This window comes from Coffea arabica, chromosome 11c (assembly GCF_036785885.1).
Source record: "Coffea arabica cultivar ET-39 chromosome 11c, Coffea Arabica ET-39 HiFi, whole genome shotgun sequence".
Taxonomy (NCBI): Eukaryota; Viridiplantae; Streptophyta; class Magnoliopsida; order Gentianales; family Rubiaceae; genus Coffea; species Coffea arabica.
This window is the reverse complement of record NC_092330.1, coordinates 42,661,970-42,682,770: the sequence shown is the minus strand read 5'-3', so window position 1 is coordinate 42,682,770 and position 20,801 is coordinate 42,661,970. Positions and strand designations below refer to the sequence as shown.

Here is a 20,801-nt window from a genome sequence, read left to right as displayed (position 1 = left end):
TTTCATAGGCTATGTTGCTCCGATTGGGCTGAAATTTTACAGGCTACTATGAAGCATCATTTTCTACAACTTTTATGTTTTAACCTAAGTCTGATTCAGTCTCTAACATGCCCAAATAAATCCGATCAGAACAGGGCAAAATTGAAACCTCAACCTGAAATTTTTCGTGCAAGCTGAAATTTTTCGCAAATAACCGCAATTGATTCACAAGAGAGCTATTTAACACCATTTAGAACCATCAATTCAAGACTAACCATATCCATCATACGAAAACAGAAAAATCCCAAAAAAATCAGAAATTTAACTAAATTCAGTTTAATCCAAGAAATCTTCTAATAAATCACCTCTTAAGCCAACACAAGTCACTAATATACCATCATTAAGAACAAAGAATGGATTGCTAGACATGATACCTTGAAATCTCAAGAAAGGTGATGGCTTAGAGTTCTTCTTCCCAAATTAGCTCCACAAACACCTTGGAATCTCCCTAGTAAACAACTTTTATGGAGAAATTTGTAATTCTATCAGTTAGAATTCAAGATTGGAGTAAGAAATTGGAGTGAAAGATGAAAGTTTTTCTCTCTCTCTTGCTCTCAAAGTTTCGGCTATAAGAAGGAGAAAATGGCTTGATTTTTTATCAAATTTTGATTTTAGTAAAGTTGAGGTAAGATGGTCAAAAGTCCAACTTGCAATAGGGTCATGACACTTGGCACCTTCTTAAGTTATTCTTATCCCTTTGTCTCTCCAAGATTAATCCATCTAAGCACTTCTAATTATCGCTTAACACTTAATATATTAATTTCGGTATACAAAACGTAATCTAATTGGTCGAATTTATCGCACTTAACGTCACTAGTGGGTCCTACGTCCAATATACACTCTTTATTTTTCATGAACTAACGTATACTAGAAAAATGATTTAAAAACTATGTTTACTTATAAAATCTCTGGAGAAATCGAGACGGTGGGTTATAATGAAGAAAAATGCAGGCGAAAAAATAAGATAAATAATATAAAATTAGAAAAATTTACGGATTCTCACACTCTCTCCCCCTTAAAGAAATTTCGTTCTCGAAATTTTCTTCTCTACGGAATCTAGCAAAATTTAAGGTAACCAACGGATCGTACCTTCCATTGGTCTAAACAATCTAGAGTCAAAGTGGAAATATGACATTAAAGATAATTATAGGCATCAGCACGTATCATGAGGGACACACAGATCAAAATATATATACATAGCACAACTGCACCAAGCAAGTCACACAGTAGTAGTCAACTAGATACAAACAAAAGATACCCATGAAGGTAGCAGGGTTATCCAAAATACTATAGACGAACTAGGTCAAAAGCACAAAAGCAACTAACGAGAACTATTATCCTCTAGACCTCCATCCATAATCTACGAAAATACCATAATGTATATCTCAATCCAGGTTGATCATGCTTAATGACACCCAAACAAATCACACGAAATTCCATAGAATCACATTTCTAATTCGCCTAGGTTCTTTCTAATCTAGACTCTCATCTCTTTCGTATCCAGGTACAAGAATCCCAATTACGATAATTCACCACTCGAGCCGGCCGGTCCCAAGCGTAAATCATCCATAGTAAAGATTCCTACCCAACATACATATCTATCTTCCTCAAGTCCCATGATAAAGATTTTTACACTTATGCCATGCACAGTTCATAGCTTACGCCCAAAAAGAGTACTTAATCCTTTAAACACATTCACAAAATCAGGACCATAACACCACTTGGTCCAAACTCACTCAGCGCAGAGACCACGTGAAGCAGCTCTGATACCACCTGTGACAACCCCACCTCACCCTAAGACGAACCAAAGGAGTCGGCGGATTGCCTGCCCAACTCTCGCCAGGACTACTGAGTCGACTTTCACAAACCGTGTATTACACGCGATAGGACCCAAAGAAAATGAACATATGAAACCACCAAACTCCAATATCACTTACCGAATCAAGCGGTGAAACAGGACATCGATTAAACACTCACCAAAGCCGTAAAAGCGTAACATCTCACTGAATACACTTAATAGACAGGATTACATACTTATACATGTATTTAAATCGGAGTCTTCAGCATTTTAACTTGAATTACAAGTCAAAGTGTTCATACTGGTCAAAATATAGTTAGGGTTTCAGTTACAAAGGAGCTTATCAAAATAACATATACATTAGCTCGACTCCTTTCTTCCAAAACCGTGGTTTCAAAATTTGTCCCCTGTAAGGAAAACAAAGATAACAGGAAGGGGTGAGTTTACGCTCAATGAGGTACCAAAATAATAGCAAGTAAGAATCATGGAATTTCATATTCAATTAGTCACATATACAAATCAAATAAAAAAATGAACAAACACCATAGATAGAAAGGATACGGGTGGCTCTCAGGAGTCAAATTCCCACTTGCTTCACCGAAGTTATGGCCCAAACTAGGACATTTAACGGTGTCCAATCGTTCTGTGAGCCTTCTTTGAGGTAATTCTGCGCAATGTAACGCATTTGCCCATTAACCAATAACTGATACAATAAAAGGTACAGTTTTGGATTCCTGAACGTTCACATCTTTAACATATGCTTTAATCCAAATTGCCAAGATTGGACAAATGAACAAGCGAAGGCTCAACCACGGAGCTTGGCTCAGTGGCTACTAAGGTAGGATTTAAGTTCCGAGGTTCCAATTTTACCTACAGCTAATAAAATTTAAGAATGGTGTCAAAACACCTCTTTGATCTAGTAAAATCCGTGTACCTGTTAGTGCCTAACACATACGGTTGTCAACGGGTTGAGTCCGAGTCAAAACTAATAAATTTGGATCTGAACCCGGACCCGACATACTATACCAGTTCTGAATTCGACCCGAATACCTGACGGGTCTTCTACCTAGATCCGGGTCAGGCCTACTCGAAAAGGGCCCATCAAAAGCCTATTTTTGCAACAACACTTGTCTTTGGTGTATTTGACTATATGGATAATAGTCAGAGAAGTAAATTTTGGGGTATTATATTAATAAATATTTTTTTAAAATTATTAATCAATTTATACCCGGATTCGGGTTCAATACGGGTCGAAATACCATATTTCTTATCCGACAGTGTGTTTGGATTATTAATTATTTGAGATATTTTTATTGTAGCACTTTTTGTAATGTGATGTATATGAGATAAAAAGTAATTGAGAAGATAGAAAGATGTATTAAAAATTGTAATGATGATGTAAGCAAATAAATTTGGATAAATAATTTCCTGTCCAAACACACTTATTTGTTTGACAAAACGGATTCGGATCCGAGTAACAGAATTATATTCCTACCCGCACTCAAAATTATTTGACGGATCGGATCCGAGCCCGGTCAAGACAACCCAGATCGTTGACAAGTCTACTGACACAAACCTCTTTAGATTTCTCCTCACTTCTTAAAAAAAAAAAAAAAAAAAACAGGCGAAGGCTTGCGCTTATTAAAACCAGGAATTTGGATAAATCGGGACCATCAAATATCACACGGCAGGGATAACTGGCACGGGAACAAGGATACAAGGACAGCTTACATTGTTGGAGCCCGCTTGCCGCTTCCACCTGTACCTAAGGTCCTTTTCCATAACTGTAACCCAACCCATCCAAACTGAAATTGGAACCACGCTACCTTGTTACCTTTCTAAGTCAAACTGGCAGAGGAGAAAGATCCTCACGGACGAAGAAATGGAAGGTGTGAAACTGGATCAGTGGGGTTATGAAGTGAAGACTAGTTCGGATGCCTGTATAGCTGCTATCAACTCTTATTATCATCAGGTCATTTGATTTTGTTTTTTTCCTATCTGGGTTTCTTACGTTCTTCTCCTGGCAATTTTACATAGTGGGTTTTGCATATGTTTTACTATGCCATATGTTTTATGCCATGATATGAAAGGTTGAACTGAATCTTTAGGTACTTAGCTATGGAAGAAGAAGGGATGTGATTTTGGAAGCTCCTAAAGCCGACCCGGATTGTGTTTTGGGAAATATTTTGGCAGCTAGTTTTCTCTGTTCCTTTGATCCTTCTAGAGTTCCTACTTTCCTTGATGCTGCAAATTCTTGTCTAGTATGACATTCCTTAATTTATTTACTCTTTTATTTCTTTTCATCTTTCTTGATTTTTCGTCAAAATTTGCATAGTTGTTGTTGATAATGTCGTAGGACAATGCTAGTGGATACGAGAAAGCAGTTTTTGATGCTGTTAGTTATTTCATTTCGCCAGATAGAGATGATGATGTTGCTGTTGATTTACATTCTACGGTACACTCCTTTTTCCTCACTCAGGTTCATTTTTTCTTTTTAAGGCCTGGTTTCAGTATGATTGGTTGCAAATTATTGACGCAGGCCGTTGTAATTGTTCCTGTAAACGTAACTATTGAGCTAATGGGACTTTGCTTTTGAGTTTTTCATGAATGGACAATTCCTCTCCTAAGGGTGATTTTTGACATGCTAAATTTTGCAAGGAGATATTTGACTAAACTAAAGAGATGCTCTGCAACTTTTTGCTTGCATAATTTAGATCAGAAAGAATAAATCCAAATAATCAAATGTTATGGAGTTCTCTTTATGTGGTGGTTACTTAGGAAGCTTATTTACCAGTTGGAAATGTTATTTGCTCTACTTGAAACTGCAGTTTCTATGATTTGAAGTGGTTTCCATCTTTTCTCTGCCCGTACCTGTTCCAAAATGGAATGGTTTTTTAAAGTTATGTTCGTGTAGTTAAATCACATGTCTTACATATTTTTATTGCTTGAATGGCTGTGCTGTAATGCGTTTGTAAGAATCCATTCTGTACATAAAGAAGCAACGTTGTACAGGATGAAGGCTTCATCAATTAAGCTTTACCTTTGATCAATTTAATATCTGGTATCTGTGTGAGAATATAGCACGTTTGGTAAATACAGTCGATGTTGTTTTGCAGTTTTTGAAAGATTATCCAAGAGATCTAGTATCTCTGACGAGGGCACAGGTGCTGTGCTTCTATATGGGTCGACCTGATCTATCTCTGCAACTTGTTCAACAGGTTGTGCCCAATCAGCTTCTCTATTTTCTTTTACCAATGATAGTCATCAAGAATACCTTATCAACTTTGTACATAGAAATTATCACACACGTTTGAAAACATTGTTGCCAAACTCGGGAAACATGGAAGGGTGATTGAATATTTTGTAATGTCCATGTTTTGATTGAAACTTATCTCTTGTATGGTTAACAGGTTCTATCAAAAAATGAAAAAGCAAATTTCATTTATGGCATGCTTGCTTTCCCTCTGCTAGAGCTTGGTCGAATGGTAGATGCTGAGAAAGCTGCTAAAGAGGGATTTGAAATCAACAAGGAGGATCCTTGGACTCAACATGCTGTAAATAAAATATAATACATCTTTCTCTTTTCAGTCTTTCGCATGCATCAATGAGAAATCTGCCACCTTTAACATCTTGAATCTTCATATTCTATTTCCATTAATAATAAATTTTTTAATGAGTATCATTTTAACATCGTTGGCCTATTTTGTATTGCCAATCTTCATTAAACAGAAAGTTCCAATTTTCTGTCAGCTCCTTCCTGGTAAACCCCCATCTTTCCATTATGCTTTGATCATAACTATTTCTAATTTTTGTTAATCATATGATTATTGACTCAGATTTTAGTGCTCTTGCTGAATTGGGAAAGAATAAAAAATATACTGGTTTGTAGGCTAATGTAATTTTAAAACTCTATAACTAATAGCTTATTCAAGTGACGTAGTATTTTGCTTGAAGTTTGCTTTGTTGACATCAGACTTGACTAGTCCTTTAATATGGACTTTGTTGCAGCTCTGCCATGTTTATCAATATGAATGTCATTTCAAGGAAGCAGTGATATTCATGGAAGAATGTTCACAATCATGGAGTCCTTTGTCATCGTTTATGTAAGTATGATATGACAGAATCCTCAACTTCATTGCTACAATTCTTTAGATGGCTGAAGAAGGTTGTTTGTCAGGCACACTCACAATTGGTGGCATGTTGCTCTTTGTTACTTGGAAGGTAATTCCCCAATTGACAAGGTAGCAGAGGTCTATGATGAATGTATTTGGAAAGAATTGGAAAGAAGTGATGCCAGTCCAGTCGAGGTATGTTGAATGTATTTTCCTCCCCAAGCCTCTTCAATGTTTCCCAGATTCTAACTCTGATTTCATGCATGCAGGTCTACCTTAATGCTGTCAGTTTATTGTTGCGGATATATGTAAGAGGTTATATAAAAGTCTTTGAAGATCGTCTGAAGGTCTTAGCAAAATGTCTGACTAATAAAGTAAGGAAAAGTTTTCTGTAATCAATTTTCTTTTTGACTTGTGATTAAGTGCTTTTTTTTGCCCTCCTCAAATTCATGGGTGTTCAATATTTCGTTGTCAGTTATCCATCTTTATTTGCTTAATTTATCATCTCAGTTGTTAACTTAATTCATTTTGTCTGTTTCTCCTCTACTTAAATACACATGTTAACCTTCGAGTGGTTTGAACAACGTGTTATGATGTACTCCTGCGATTTATTTAGGCCTTCTGGTGTCTCGAGTGGCACTTTGATGTGTTGATAGTGTGGGCTTTAGCTTATACTGGAGAGATTTCTAAAGCAGAAGATCTTTTAACAGGATTGAAATCCAGGTTTAGGGTTTCCTCTGATGATTTCTTGCATATAGTTTGTCAATCACATCACTGCAACATCATTTGTTGCTTCTATTCTGCAGGCTCTCTCAGATGTCAAAGAAGAAGCAACAGCGGATGCAAAAAGGGATGCTGGTTTGTTCCCATTTCCTCCTCCATTTCACTCTCCGATTTGCTATGGTGTTTTTTATGTACATGCATTTGGAATCATGTACTTTTTGTCATATTCCTCTTTCAACTTTCATTTGTGATTTAATTCTCCTACTCTAGCTTGCAGAAGCACTTTACAAGTATGGGAAGGGTGAAAACGAAAAGGCCCTAGAATTGCTTGGACTTCAATTTGATGCAATTGACTGTAAGGTAATGTGGAGAGGGGGAGCCATTTGGGCTTAGCTTCATCTCTATGTACTTACAAAAACTTATTTATGATTAGGCTATTGGAGCATCAGATGAACAACTTGATGTTTTCAACGAAATTTGGATCATCTTGTTGATCAATGGAGGAGAAACTACCAGAGGTATGCCAATTTCTGACTGATCAATGTTTGTGGTGCCTCATTTCTTTAATTAGTGTTGTCAATTGCAGCAACTGAAGCAATTGAGAAGCAGTTAAAGAAGAGAGAAGGAGCCCCATTCTTGTGGCGCCTCTTGGTACGCCTCTGTTCACCACTTAAACCATCCGCTTGAGCAAAATTTTACCGAGTTGTGAGTATTCTCAATTCAATACACACACCGATCTTACTGTCTTTTTGGTGTTGCCTTGTTTTTCCAGGAAAAATGTTACCATACATTAGGAAGGCCAGAAGCTGCAAACGTTGGAGAGAGAGCCAGTGCATTAGCGGTCGCGTACTTCACATAGATGGTTTAGATGGACGTACATCCTTAAATGCTTAGCATTGGCTGTTGAATATTTTACTTGTAAGTCCCGCATTTCTGTACCCTAATGATCTCCTAGTCATTCAAGTAAATGCTGCACGTTAAACAAAGTCATGAACATTTACGGGCATTCGCCGGACCTAAACTGCTATATTTGAGTATTTGTTGTTGGTATATTGGTTTACTAGTAGACAAGCAATCATTCAAACGACTCAGTAGCTTCAAACTGAAATGGAAGTGGAAGTGAAGCACGTGAAAAACTCGGGATATGATCCAAACTGGGTGAATATTTGGGTAGCCAAGTCCTTCTGAAGGGAAAAAAATGGAACACCAGTTAGCTTGTGGCTGTCACTGTGAGCAGGTAAATATGAAAAGTCACCAGGAGAGGGAGCATAAGCCAAATAGCACTAATCTGAAGGTAAAATTTTCTTACCGAAGCAAAGGAAGTAATTTAATCTATTAACAATAATATCTTTACCAATACCAAACAAAACGTCTGCCTACTTTTCTAGTCAGATATCCTCCCGTGCACGTACAAATACAATTTGATCAATCTCTCAACTCCACAATAGTCATAGCTCACGTGTCTTGTTTTAGCTCGTTAATCCAATACTATCTGGAACAACAACATTACTGGAGTTGGACGATCTGAAAACCCCAGCACCACCGCCAGCAACCACACGGGGGCGGCCCCTAATTCGCCTCAGTTCCGCCACCACTTCCCTAGCATCAGGCCTGTCATCCTTATCTGCTGCCACACATCGAAAAGCCAGCTCCGCAACAGCACCAACACCCTCCATTGCCTCAGCATCTACGACCAAATCAGGGTCCACAACCTGATGCAACACTCCCATTTGTATCCTTGACACGACCAAATCAGCCAGTGCCATTTCCCTCTTTTCCCTCCTCTGGTCCACGGCCCTCATCCCAGTTATTAACTCCAACAACACTACTCCAAAGCTATATATATCACTCTTCTCATTCAACAAAAAGGACCTATGATAATCAGGATCCAAGTATCCTGGTGTACCTTGTGGACCAGTCCAAACACCCCCCGAAGAATTATCCCTCTCCGTCGTGGTTTCTGAGCAAATCAGTAGCCTTGATAGCCCAAAATCACCAACTTTGACTCTCATATCCTTCTCTACAAAAATGTTTGATGAGGTAACGTCTCTATGAACAATTGGTGGCACTAATGAGAAATGCAAATATTCGATGGCCATTGCAGTTTGTAGCGCGATATCAACTCTTAGATTCCATGGTAACGTGCCCTTTGCATATAAATCCGTCGCTCCATGGAGATGGTCCGCGAGACTACCATTTGGTACATATTCATACACTAAAAGCAACCCTCTCGGATCGCTACAATAGCCGTGAAGCTTAACTAAATTGGGATGGTTGAGTGAAGATAAGATCAAGATCTCATTGCAAAATGACTTTGTCGAAAATGCTTTTTCCCCAGCTGCTCTGCCTGAATTGTGCTTGTGAAGATGCTTTACTGCCACTCTCCGGCCATCGTTAAGCTGGCCCAAATAGACAGAACCAAATCCTCCGTCGCCAATTTTGCGTTTTGGGTCGAAATGATTTGTGGAAGACTCGAGCTCCTCATAAGTAAACACTGGTGGAAGGAGACTAGCTGAGCGGTGTCTCCGAAGGAAGACAATAGTGGGATCTTCTTCTGAGGCCAATCCTTTTTGCCTAGACCGGAAAATAACAGTACCAACAAAAAATATGATCAAGAAACACATAAACAACAAAAGAATGCACAGGATTGCAATCCTGTTGGCCCCTTTTTCACGAATTTGTGCAGCTGGGGATTTGAAACAGAGGAATGGCATTCCAGGGTCCGAAGAATTGAACCCACAAAAGCCATTTTTAGCCCTGCAGGTTTTGCAGCTCGTAAAGTAGCTATCTTGGTCTTCATCCCACTCAACTTCAACTCCAAGTTTCAAGAAATTGTCAAGAAATCCCAGAACATCACCTCGGCATCCCTGTTGAGAGTCTTCTTGGTGTTCTGATCTACATTCAGGAAGAAGGTTTACGGGGTTCTTGATAAGTTTGCATTCCCAAGAACAATGGCTGCAGTTTGGAAGGTTTGGAGGTGGACAAGGTTTGACGACTGAAAGTCTAGAGCAATACGAGTCAGATAACCGAAATGGGGTGCCAACAAGGGAGATTGGTTTGCTGGGGATGGAAAACAGAGTATGCTGAACAGAGCAATTTTGTTTGGAGTGTGAAGATGGCGGCGGAACTGTTGCAGGGGAGAGGACGAGAGAAGGGGAGTTGGGCTCATAGTGGAGGAGGGAAAAGGTGAGGTTATTGATGGAAATGATGGCATGTGGAAGTGAGCATTTGACTTGGAAGGATGGATGACCACAGCCAGGATGCGAGGAGAAAGGAAAAGACGGGGCGTAAGTGAAAGGTGGACATGAATATTTGGCTGTTTCGGAGGGAAGTTCTGAGCAAATATGAGCTGCTGTCGAGGAGGGCAGGCGGAGGAGGAAGAGCAGAAAGAGAGAGATAGTGGTGGCGGCGGCCGAACGGGGTTGCAGAGAGAGTGGCTTTGGTGGTTTTAATGGTGGCGCGGGTGACATTGTGGAGCCCAACTGCGAAGCACAGTCATGAATGAGGAGAGGAAGATCTAAATCTTGATCTAGTTTTGGCCTTTTGGGTTGACTGCATAGGTAGTTTGTGGTGGCACCACCGATGTGAGAACAAGAAGAGAAGTGGGGAGGTCTCGAGGAAGGGAAGAGAGAGGAGTCGAGTGTCCTGAGTCACGTGAAGAGAATGGGGTGAAGACAAAACCCCAAAAGGAATGGTCACTAGCTAAGGAGACCAAAACCGTGAAAATTTGGCCAAAGTTGAAAATTTAACCTTTTCGCTTGTATTCTATTCTATTCTACGTGGAAGGAATCACAAATATGATAATAAAATGCTTCTTTGCGAGATTGTGCGCTTCACTTTGGAATGTACAATGGCTCAATAGGGGCAGAGAAGGATGAAGATGGGAGTGAAGCGACAGTTCTTTCATCACTCTATCTATTCAGATACTACTACTGTTCTTTCTGGTCATAAAGATCTAGTAGTAACAATTCCGTTGTGAGTAAATTCATCTGACTGAAAAAGCAAGAGCCTTTTAACTAGAGCATTATATTCCAGCAACAGTAGTGATCATTTCTACAGAAAACTGCTTAATCTGACAATAATATCTGTATCTGAAATCCGTATGATGTATTCAAGAATTAGCAGTAGTGTGTTCAAATCCTAGTTTTCTGCCCATCCAAGAAGACAAAAGCATAAAAGAAAACTACTCTTGTGAGCTCAAAGCATCAGCGTTAAGCAGACTATGCATCATTCATCATTTCGAATTTGGGTAAGATACAGATTACAGAGATTTGGACCTTGCATTAGCTTTGGAGCAGAGTCAGCAGACACATACTAATACTACTATGAAGCCATTTTGCTCAGTGGGATGTGCAAGGATGCAAATTTTCAACTCCACCAATCTAAAAGGCACTGGGGAGTGCGGAATGGTTGGGCACTGTGGTGAAAGACTTGCAAGCAAGAGTGGTGATTGTTTCATTATGTTATGAGAGCGACGGCTTGGTGTGAATAACTTTTCAGCCATATGATGATGGGATGAACATCTCTGTCACATAGATGGTTCATTCTCAGTGGCCATTTACATCTTAATTCCACAAGCTTTGGTCAGCAAATGGTTGGGTTTTCCATGCTGTAGCCGGGCCATTTCCCATTTCGTTTTCCACCCTTTTTCTCCCGAGGCAGCAGAGCTATATAATAATAATAATAATATCTGCAAAATTGCTTTCAAGAAGCTTATTAGATCAATTTTGAAGAAGCTGTCTTCGGCTTCCTTCTTTTTTTTCTTTTCTTCTTTATTTATTTTTTTTTTTCGAAACACTTTTCAGGGCTTCAGAAATGCTGGATTGAGTGAAATTTTCGGCTTGTGCTCTTCTCAAATCTCGAGGATAACGTGGAATCTTAAAGTGAGATTATCAAAATTTTATTTAGGAAAAAAAACATCGGTATCAGTTTGAAGCCTAGAATGTTGAAATCATCTTTTTCCCATTTATCTCTGTTATCTCAGTAGTCATATAATCAACCTTTTCCCATTTGCCTCTGTGGCTCTCTGTTTGTTTTATCACACTCCAATCTCAGGCTGCGTACTAAATCAAGAAAAATCACTTAACTGTTCCATCACTTTCACATAGAGCTGTTAAACGAACCGAGCTGTTCGTTAGCTCGCTTCGTTTTGGCTCGTTCGTGTTCGTTAAAGGCTCGTTCGAAAGCCTTAAACGAACGAACACGAACGAATTTTTGTGTTCGTTTAATAATCGAGCGAACACGAACATGTTCGCGAATTTTAACGAGCGTTCGCGAACAAGGACATAATTGTTATTTGACAAATTTTAGGGTTACTCATAAGAAATTCTAAAACTTTCCCCTTCCCTTTCCAACCTTACTTTTGTTTTCCTTCCCCATTGGCTACTGCCGAAAATTTGTACTTGTCTTATGGCTGAATTTTTATATTTGAAGGACAAATTACTTTGTTTTATTTGTTGTTTTTATGTTAATGTTGGTTATGCAGTTATTGAATAATGGAATTTAGTCATTTAGTATTTAATTATTTTTTAGGATGATTAATGATTTGTGTGGCATATTTAAGGTCTAGAATAATCTGGATTCGAACTTTTCGAGCGTGTTCGCGAACGGCTCGTTTATGTTAAACGAGTCGAACACAAACACGAACACGAACACGAACTTTACTTAACGAGTCGAACACGAACACAGATTTAGAGTTCGAAAGTTAACGAACGAACACGAACGGAGTTCGAATCGCTTAACGAACAGAGCTCAAACATGAGATACTCGATTCATTTCGGTTCGTTTACAGCTCTACTTTCACACTCTTTAGAATCCGATGAAATCAAATTTAAAAAAAAAAAAAAAGATTGACGGCACTTAGGGCTGCCTCTCGTTTGTACTTTTAGCAACTCGTATATTTCCATTCAAATTAGTGTATGACACATGTTCATTAATCATTTTTTTGGCACTTATCACTCCTTAATATAAAATGACTCGTGTTTGTTGATAAAAATATACATTAAATATGGACGTATTAGTAAATTAATAAATTAACTATCCTTTTGAATGAAAAATATGTTTATCTTTATTAAATGGACAGAGTAAGAAACATCAACAATCACTGCTAATACACCTGGCGGCGCTTTTACATCAAAAACATGTTTGTTTTTCAATAACTTCTTTTTTTTTATATTTTTAATTATCTTTCTATCTCACATATATCACATCATAATAATAAGTGCTACAATAATTAATCTTAAATAATATTTCCAACATCATTCTGTATCCCATTATTACTCAATGGTATTATGTTCATCATCTCATAGTATTTGTTATCAACATCCTAAGGTTGTGTTTGGATTGCATTTTCCGTCATTTTTTATGAAAAAATTACTGTAGCGATTTGATATATGTGAGGGCAAAATGTGATAGGGAAATGTGATTACGGAAAATAACAATATTTTTCGACGGAAACAAGCAATCCAAGCAAGGCCTAAGTTCACTTAGACGGGCCACACGCACATATAGCGGTGAGCGTGGGAGTTGAACTAATTTAGCAATTTTCATGTTTGTTAATTAGAGCTAATTGGCTGATTGCACTATTTAATTAAGATTAAGATACAATAATGCGAATGGTGGTTGCAAACATCGAAACCCGCTCTTGGCGCCTGGGAAAATCAGTAGTGTGAATTGCGTGCAATTTGGCAACAAACAATACGCATCATCAAGCATCCAATTCAATAGTCTGAACGCTACGACTCTCATTTGTTGAATTGTGGGCTCCTTCTAGAAAATTAGAATGCGTTCCAGAAATCTCAGCGTTCGACTGGGTCTCACGCGCATTATTTGCCCGTATTATTGCCTGGGCCTCAAGTTTCCAGCGCTCACCCACCAGGGCCGCAGAAGCAACAATATATATATATATATATCATTTTTATTTTTTAATAAAAAATATGGGTGAATTTGATTCTAATTGCCATCCATCACGGATTAGGACATGATTCTTTATTAATCGAGTCAACTTGAATTATCTTTTGTACTCTCTCCGTCCCACTTTGATAGTGCTGTTTGTTTCTTTTTTCGTCTATCCTAAATTGTCGTCCATTTTTCAATTGAACAATATAGTTATTTTTTAATTTCTCTAAAATACCCTTATTCAATGTAGGTTATTACTAGGATAAACTATCCTATTTAATGTAGATTGTTTCTTAACCATCAATTCAAGTTCTCATAAACCATTAATTTAAGTTTCTATGAATAATTAATATAAAATTGTACTCTATTTAATGTAATCGTATTTTAGGAAAATATCAATCTAAATTTATTTTTTTCAATAAAGTAGATTATTTTTTCTTAAATTGTGTGAAAAAAAAATTAAGATTATCAAAATGGATGAGAAAGAAGGAGTATCATTCATTATTTGATACCTACTCTGAGGCACTTGGGCCTTTTAAATGCAATTGCTCCAAAATGTCCTTTGCATTCATCATTAGTCTAGGAGGTTCAGTGCCTTATTCGTCGAGCAATCAATTCACAGCGGACTCTAGCCAGAAAAAGCATCAAGGAGATTTGCAATTTAGGAGCCCGTTTCTCCGTTAATTACTTTGACAAACTAACAATTACTACTGGAGAAAATATCCGCCTCACTCAGATTCTATCATCCTGATTTAATTAGCGAAGAAAATAAATGATTTGTTAATGCGGGGATAGCCAACCTTATTTGATTACAAGTCTAGAGATATTATACGAGGTCTATGAATTTATGAGAAGGATTATGCTATCTTCATTACCACGAAAAGCCATGAGAAAGCAATTAGACTCGTGTGCAGTGTTGTTGTTTTTTTTTTTTTTTTGTATATATCCCAAACTTTATAAAGAGAGAGGGGAAGGAGAGAGTTTGATAATCAAATCATAAATCTTATAATCAATTGACTAATATTCCTATTAATCAAAATGAGTCTTGGAAGGGACATGTGGAGCCTACTTGTATCTTCAACTGCTATTACGCTTCATGCTATAGACTGTAACCTAGGACGGCAAGGGGACAAGTGCTCGCGGGGTAGGCCTGGGTCAGGGCGGGGGTACGGGGAGAAAATTTCCCCCGGCTTGAAATGGGCCGGGGGTGAGGTAACAGACATCCGCTCCATTTCCCGTCCCTTCCCCGCATATGAAAAAAAAAAATGTATATATGTTTAAATTTATAAATATATATACATAATATAATAATTTAGTTATAATTCAATTTTTTATATTTAATAATATAATTAATAACGTAATTGAGATCATGTAAGGAGATCAACCGACTTTTACAACGTTTTCTTTAGTTTAGAAATTGAGTAATCAATCTAGTGGAAACCAAATCCATCACGTAAATGGCCAATCCATGTGAGTTTAGCCAAAGGAGGGGAATGGTAACTAATATGAATTTATTTGCTATCTAATTATTGGGGTTTGGAGCATATATTGTGAAAGATACAGCTGATGAGCTGTGCTTACCAACAAACAAAGTCTTATATATTTTATTATTTTCAAAGTCTTATATAATAAAGTTGTATTTTCCGTTAAAATTTTCAATCAATAAAGAGCAACTAGTGTTTTTACCTACAAAGATGGAAAAAAAAGTCCCCTTTTTCAAATATAACACTAACTTGATAACATGTATCCTAATGATGATCGGAGTTAAATTCATCTATACTTCTCCTTCAAAAAATATTCCTCAATGATATTAAGTTTGTTTGGATAGTGTATTATTTGAAATATTATTTGGAATAATTACTGTAGCACTTTTTGTGATGTGATGTATGTGAGATAAAAAGGTGGTTGGGAATATAAAAAGATGTGTTGGAAAATGTATCTATGATACAAGCGAAATATTATTTGGGATAATTGGGGTATCCAAACACACTCATTATTATTTGATTATGATTTATCATAAAAAATTTTTAAAAAAATACTAATACGATTATATATACATGTCACCCACACCCCAAAAAAAAAAAAAAAAGAAATCCACCTGCAGCCATAAATGAATTTACTCGCAGGATACATCTCGTATCAAAACAAAAAGACTTTTAAGACCTCGCACGCTTATTAGGGCGTGATCTTTGAGATTAGACGATGATGCCACCTCGAAATTTCCTTGTCAACTCCTAAATCTTCTTGGTCCTTCTTCCACCATGGATTTTTCTTTTTTTTCCTGGTAAAGCCAAGGAAATCCTTTCACTAATCACACCTCCAATAATTTCATTCACACCTTTTCCCAACCTTACGTATTAAGCTACTACAAAAATATATGACTATAAAATAGAGTACCATACTAGTATCTATCTATATATATATACTAAATTATTTTCTTAGCCTATTTCTTCATCACCAGTACTTTGGCAAGGGTACAAATACCATCCGACAAAGCCCTCTTTTCCACCAGTCTAATAGTACTTGGTTAATTAAAACCATCTTCAACTTCTCACCATCACTATATAGCAACACGCTTTAAGCTTCTGGTTCTTTGGAAAATTTTCTCATGGTCATGGAGTTCTTTCATAACACGAAAGCTGTTAGACTCAGAAGTCATCTGGACAAATATTTAGTGGCGGATGATGATCAAGAAAGCACAAGACAGAGCCGGAACGGTGGCTCGAAAAAAGCCCGTTGGCTAGTGGAGGTTGTCGACCGCGGTACTAGTGATATTATTCGCCTCAAAAGTTGCCACGGGAAGTATTTGACCGCCTCGAACGACCCTTTTCTTCTGGGGATGACCGGTAACAGAGTCCAACAAACCGTGCCGGAAAACGTGAAGGACTTGAGAATTGAATGGGAGCCGGTTAGAGATGGATTTCAGGTGAAGTTAAGGGCCTATGGAGGTACATATTTGCGGGCTAATGGAGGCACTCCGCCGTGGAGAAACTCGATAACTCATGATAAACCTCAGACGGGTTCAACTTATAATTGGATTCTGTGGGAGGTGGAGGCTGTGGATGTCCCGGAAGATGAGCATCTGAATGATTACTTGTCGATTGTTTCGAGTTTTTCATCTGTCTCTGATGAACTCTCCGGCTTGGAGCTCGGGTCCCCCATGTCAATACGTTCTAGTTTTAACTCTCCAAGGGCATCTACAACTCCAAGAAAGGTACGTTTCCAACTTCCCAAAATTACGTGGATTTGTTTGGATTGAGTATTATTTATCTAATTTTATTTGTTTATATCATCGTTACAATTTTTAACACACCTTTTTATCTTCTCGATTACCTTTTTATCTCACATATATTACATCACAAAAAATGCTACAGTAAAATATCCCAAATAACTTGCAATCCAAACAAACCCGGCCATTATTTTTCTTCCCAAAGAATCTTTTAAGAGTTGAGATTAAAAAATGTTATCATCTTAAAATGAGAAGTTTACAGCTTGATTGGGTGTTAATATGGTGATTTGCATTGAGGGTCAATTCAGTTGCATTAAGGGTCAATATGGTTGCAGTGCGTTGACGGTGGCCGGTTGCCTCCTAGACACTCATTAGATTTTTTCCCCCCTTTAAAGAGGTCGGTGGAGCAGTGGAGTTGAGTACAAGGCCTGAGGCCACTATGAGTGGGTCACAAAAAAGTTAGGAGCGCATATCGTCCGTGAGTACGTGGAGCAATTAGGAAAAATGGATAGAGGAAAAAAAAAACAACGAAACGGGATGCTGCTGAACATTTAGGACCATACCACCGTCTTTTTTTGTGCATAAAAAGGATAATTAAATTGACAACAAAAAGTTTAGGACCAATGTCGATACTATTTGTCATGACTCATGAGAACTACCGGAATGGATACCCCCAAACACAAAAAAAAAAAAAAAACACTTAAACCGGTCCGTCTTGTCTTTCCTTTCCCATTTTTTTTTTTTTTTGTGTCAAGGAAATGATGATGATAAGGTTTGACTCCAAAGTTGAATCTGAAAAGGAAAAGGCGCGTTTGCGTTTAAAGATTGCATACCGGGGAAATTCAGCATTTGATTACCAGATTCATTCGATAGTAGAAGACTAGGGAACGAATATGCAGAGAACCTTCTGCTTGACTTGTAAAAGTCGTGAGATTATATATATTCTTTCCTAGTCAGCGAAACTGAATATCACCTGATCTATCTAACACCCAAATTTCCACCTCTTCAATCTGACCTGCCAAATGGCAATTATGGGTGAAAGCATGTTTTATAGTATACGGTAATCCTCCTTTCTTTTTAAAATAATTGTCGTTCTGGGGAAGTAAATAAGAACAACATTACGCAACCACACATGTAAATCATGCAACCGCACCATAATATGCTTCTGAACCCAAGACTTCCTTCTTTCTTTGGCGTGTGATGATCAAAGATTGGTTCTTTAACAATAAACATATACTCATGCTACTTAGTTTCTTTTGTTATGAAACCTAAAATCTCACTCACTACTGATGTTTAGGCACGAGAAAGAAAGAAAGAGATCATCATTTTAAAGGCGTTGTTTGGATTGTCAATTTTTTTTTAAAATATATTTTATTTTATATATATCAAATCGTTATAATATTTTTTTTATATACATAAATTTCAGACCCAAACGAATTAGTCCATAAGAAAACGAGACTATTAGAGCAAGACTCAGCAGCAGCACAAAACTCGGGTACTACTATTTTGCCTTACTTGTATATTAGGCCAGGTGCCAAAATAGAATGGAGTCCAGGATTTTGTCAAACTTGGTCTAAGCCACGGGAAGGAAGAAAGATGAACGCGTTAGATTAACCATTGCTATTATTAGAGCTAGCTGGCGCCGACTTTTCTTGCGGAAATTTCCAGTAAGCCCACCCACCCCCAAATCAGACCAAGTACTAGTTGCTTTGAACAACGTATATGCTCGTAGTTATCCCCCCTTTCCCGATTAAAAACATGCTAGTAGTATTATTCATTTCCCACCCGCTTGTATTTAGCCACCTACAAAAGCAACCCTTCAGCCACCATTCTCCAGGACAGACACCAAAAATTCCAAGCATTCATTTGTTCGTCATTCTTTCTCAAGTTTCGATCCCATTAAACGTTTAAAAAATTTTTTTTTTTGATTTTTCGAGACCATTTTTTTACTCCAGTTCATAACTTATTTTGCTTTTTGGTGACGAAAAGCAGAGTCCTCTGCTCAAGATTACAGCGATGGAACTCTTTCACAACGCCAAGGCAGTGCGGCTGAAGAGCGCGCACAACAAGTACTTGACAGCTGAAGAAGACGAAGAATCAGTTACTCAAGGCCGTAACGGCTCATCCAAGGCGGCGAGGTGGACGGTTGAGTTTGTCGATAACGCAGAGAATATTATCCGTTTAAGGAGCTGTTACAACGCGTACTTAACCGCCTCTAACCAGCCCTTTTTGTTGGGATGGACGGGGCGTAAGGCGGTTCAAACGCACCCCAAGCGGCTTGATTCCTCGGTTGAGTGGGAACCCATTAAGGATGGGAATCAAGTGAAGCTGAAAACGAGGTACGGGCAGTTCTTGAGAGCTAATGGCGGGCTGCCCCCTTGGAGAAATTCGGTTACTCATGATATTCCTCATCGTACTTCTACTCAAGATTGGATTTTGTGGGATGTTCATGTCGTCGATATTGTGGTTAAGTCTCCCGCTCCTAGACCCCCTCCGCCTTTGGTAACTCATGTGGATTCCGTTGCTTCCGAATCGTCTTCTCCCTCCACACATTCCCCCAAATCTGCAAGCTTTTCTAGACAAGAGGTACTTTAATCTTTTCATTTCCTCAGTAGCTTGATTTATTTCACGCTAATTAATCAATCTCTGTGACTTTATCAACGGGATTCTTTGGTAATTCTAGCAAAGATGGAGGAGAAATTTCATACTATTGATTTTGGGGCCGTCGGACTAGTAGCTCTGTAGTCAAATGCCTGCTCAGTCGTACAGGCGAACGGAGTCCTAGTCCTGCCAATCCCCTGACCAATGATAAAATAAGTAATTATTATAAGATGAGAGAATTTCAGTATGAAATTTAACAGCAGTATTCTGTGAATTTTGTGCAGTCTGGTGATTCTTTGGGAAGTTCGCCACCTAAGGGAGGTGAAGGCAGGTTGATATATTATGGTGTTGCTGATGGATATGGAGAAGTTGACGAGGGAGTGGAGGAGCTTTGTATCTCGTTCAAAGGCAATGGCGTGGAGGAGTTGACAAAAAGATTGGAAGAAGAGACCGGGCTTGAGGATATTGTGGTGTGTACAAGGAGTCCGTTGAATGGGAAGCTTTATCCTCTTCGTTTGCAGCTTCCTCCAAATAATGCAACTATGCGCGTCATTGTAGCCCAATCCTCATCCAAAGGTGAGAACTTTGTTTAAACTTTATAACAATAATTTGTTAATCTTTCTGCATCCAATGTGCTTCTTTTCCGTCGCTGATTGCTTATATCAAAAATTTCTGACACTCAATTGAATCGAATTCTTGGTTTTAGATGTTATGATCTTGCATAATGTGATCTGAAGTTCCAAGCGTGGCTAAGTAAATTAGATAATTTTGATGGTTCCAAGTTGTGAGTGGTAGTTCAGATGTGCTGATCCTGTTAAATTTGTTCATCCTCCATGATCAGATCATTGGGCCGGCTGCATTCCTTTCAAAACTTGGTTTTAGATCATGCATCTACATATTATCTGTTAATGTATGCATAATCAAGGCATTTATTGACTTCTTCTCCTCTTATATTTGTGCAGCAGTGGCTAGAAGTTTCCCAAAACCAGTCCTGTCATCGTAGAACAAATTAGAGAGAAATACAATACTGGCTTAAACAGAAATGCCACTCCATACGTTTATGCCTGCTATTGCTGTAAGTTCGCCCAATGTTTGGGAGCCTTGGAGAGGATATATTTTTGAATTCTTAAAGCGTCTGTAAATATGTTAGACGTCATAAATTGTGCCTGCTAGGCTGTCCTTTCTGTTATTTATGGAGGAATGGAGGGAATTAATTTTGTAGTTTTTTCTTTTTTTTTTGTCAAAAGGGAATTAATTTTGTAGCAGTGGCACGTTTTAGTGATCTTTTTCTTTTTTTTTTGGGATTTTTTTAAAAAAGCTATAGAGGTTTTGTTCTGCTGGAGTTTTTATTCTTATTATTGTATTTGTATCCTATTCGTTCTACAAATATTTTGCTGTAAAC

At 38.0% G+C, this 20,801-nt stretch overlaps 3 protein-coding genes across 7 annotated transcripts; 2 read left to right on the top strand and 1 right to left on the bottom strand.

Moving 5' to 3' along the window:
• The first annotated feature begins 3,514 nt into the window (after nt 1–3,514).
• On the top strand, nt 3,515–7,722 carry LOC113716397 (uncharacterized). Of its 3 annotated transcripts, none has more exons than XM_027240712.2 (14): nt 3,515–3,809; nt 3,946–4,098; nt 4,194–4,292; nt 4,954–5,055; nt 5,248–5,391; nt 5,846–5,940; nt 6,015–6,144; nt 6,219–6,323; nt 6,566–6,672; nt 6,756–6,807; nt 6,943–7,032; nt 7,106–7,190; nt 7,259–7,323; nt 7,445–7,722. In XM_027240712.2, the coding sequence occupies exons 1-14, from the start codon at nt 3,720–3,722 to the stop codon at nt 7,529–7,531; spliced, it is 1,404 nt and encodes a 467-aa protein (XP_027096513.1). In that variant the 5' UTR covers nt 3,515–3,719; the 3' UTR covers nt 7,532–7,722. The 3 variants fall into 3 exon arrangements, 2 of the variants coding, with proteins under 2 accessions (XP_027096513.1, XP_027096512.1); XM_027240711.2 differs by having other exon boundaries at nt 3,543–3,809; nt 7,244–7,323; XR_011822929.1 differs by lacking the exons at nt 7,259–7,323; nt 7,445–7,722 and having other exon boundaries at nt 3,543–3,809; nt 6,566–6,807; nt 6,950–7,032; nt 7,106–7,148.
• A 234-nt stretch (nt 7,723–7,956) lies between these two features.
• On the bottom strand, nt 7,957–10,321 carry LOC113716396 (LEAF RUST 10 DISEASE-RESISTANCE LOCUS RECEPTOR-LIKE PROTEIN KINASE-like 1.5). The gene has a single exon (XM_027240710.2). The coding sequence runs from the start codon at nt 10,140–10,142 to the stop codon at nt 8,142–8,144; it is 2,001 nt and encodes a 666-aa protein (XP_027096511.1). The 5' UTR covers nt 10,143–10,321; the 3' UTR covers nt 7,957–8,141.
• Nucleotides 10,322–16,005: 5,684 nt separating this feature from the next.
• Nucleotides 16,006–20,741, top strand: LOC113717010 (uncharacterized). 3 transcript variants are annotated; one of them, XM_027241624.2, is made up of 4 exons: nt 16,006–16,783; nt 18,791–19,384; nt 19,684–19,975; nt 20,365–20,741. In XM_027241624.2, exons 1-4 carry the CDS (start codon nt 16,178–16,180, stop codon nt 20,400–20,402), a joined length of 1,530 nt encoding a protein of 509 aa, XP_027097425.1. In that variant the 5' UTR covers nt 16,006–16,177; the 3' UTR covers nt 20,403–20,741. The 3 variants fall into 3 exon arrangements, with proteins under 3 accessions (XP_027097425.1, XP_027097424.1, XP_027097426.1); XM_027241623.2 differs by having other exon boundaries at nt 20,362–20,741; XM_027241625.2 differs by lacking the exon at nt 16,006–16,783 and adding an exon at nt 18,509–18,666 and having other exon boundaries at nt 20,362–20,741.
• Nucleotides 20,742–20,801: the final 60 nt, after the last annotated feature.

Excerpts from the sequence above, each read along its gene's own strand:
- LOC113716397 (XM_027240711.2), top strand. The coding sequence starts at position 3,720 with ATGGAAGGTGTGAAACTGGATCAGTGGGGTTATGAAGTGAAGACTAGT. Across the intron at positions 4,099-4,193 it reads ATGCTGCAAATTCTTGTCTA|GACAATGCTAGTGGATACGA; the intron begins GTATGACATTCC and ends ATAATGTCGTAG. Across the intron at positions 7,191-7,243 it reads TGGAGGAGAAACTACCAGAG|TGTTGTCAATTGCAGCAACT; the intron begins GTATGCCAATTT and ends TTCTTTAATTAG.
- LOC113716396 (XM_027240710.2), bottom strand. The coding sequence starts at position 10,142 with ATGTCACCCGCGCCACCATTAAAACCACCAAAGCCACTCTCTCTGCAA.
- LOC113717010 (XM_027241623.2), top strand. The coding sequence starts at position 16,178 with ATGGTCATGGAGTTCTTTCATAACACGAAAGCTGTTAGACTCAGAAGT. Across the intron at positions 16,784-18,790 it reads CATCTACAACTCCAAGAAAG|AGTCCTCTGCTCAAGATTAC; the intron begins GTACGTTTCCAA and ends GACGAAAAGCAG. Across the intron at positions 19,385-19,683 it reads CAAGCTTTTCTAGACAAGAG|TCTGGTGATTCTTTGGGAAG; the intron begins GTACTTTAATCT and ends AATTTTGTGCAG.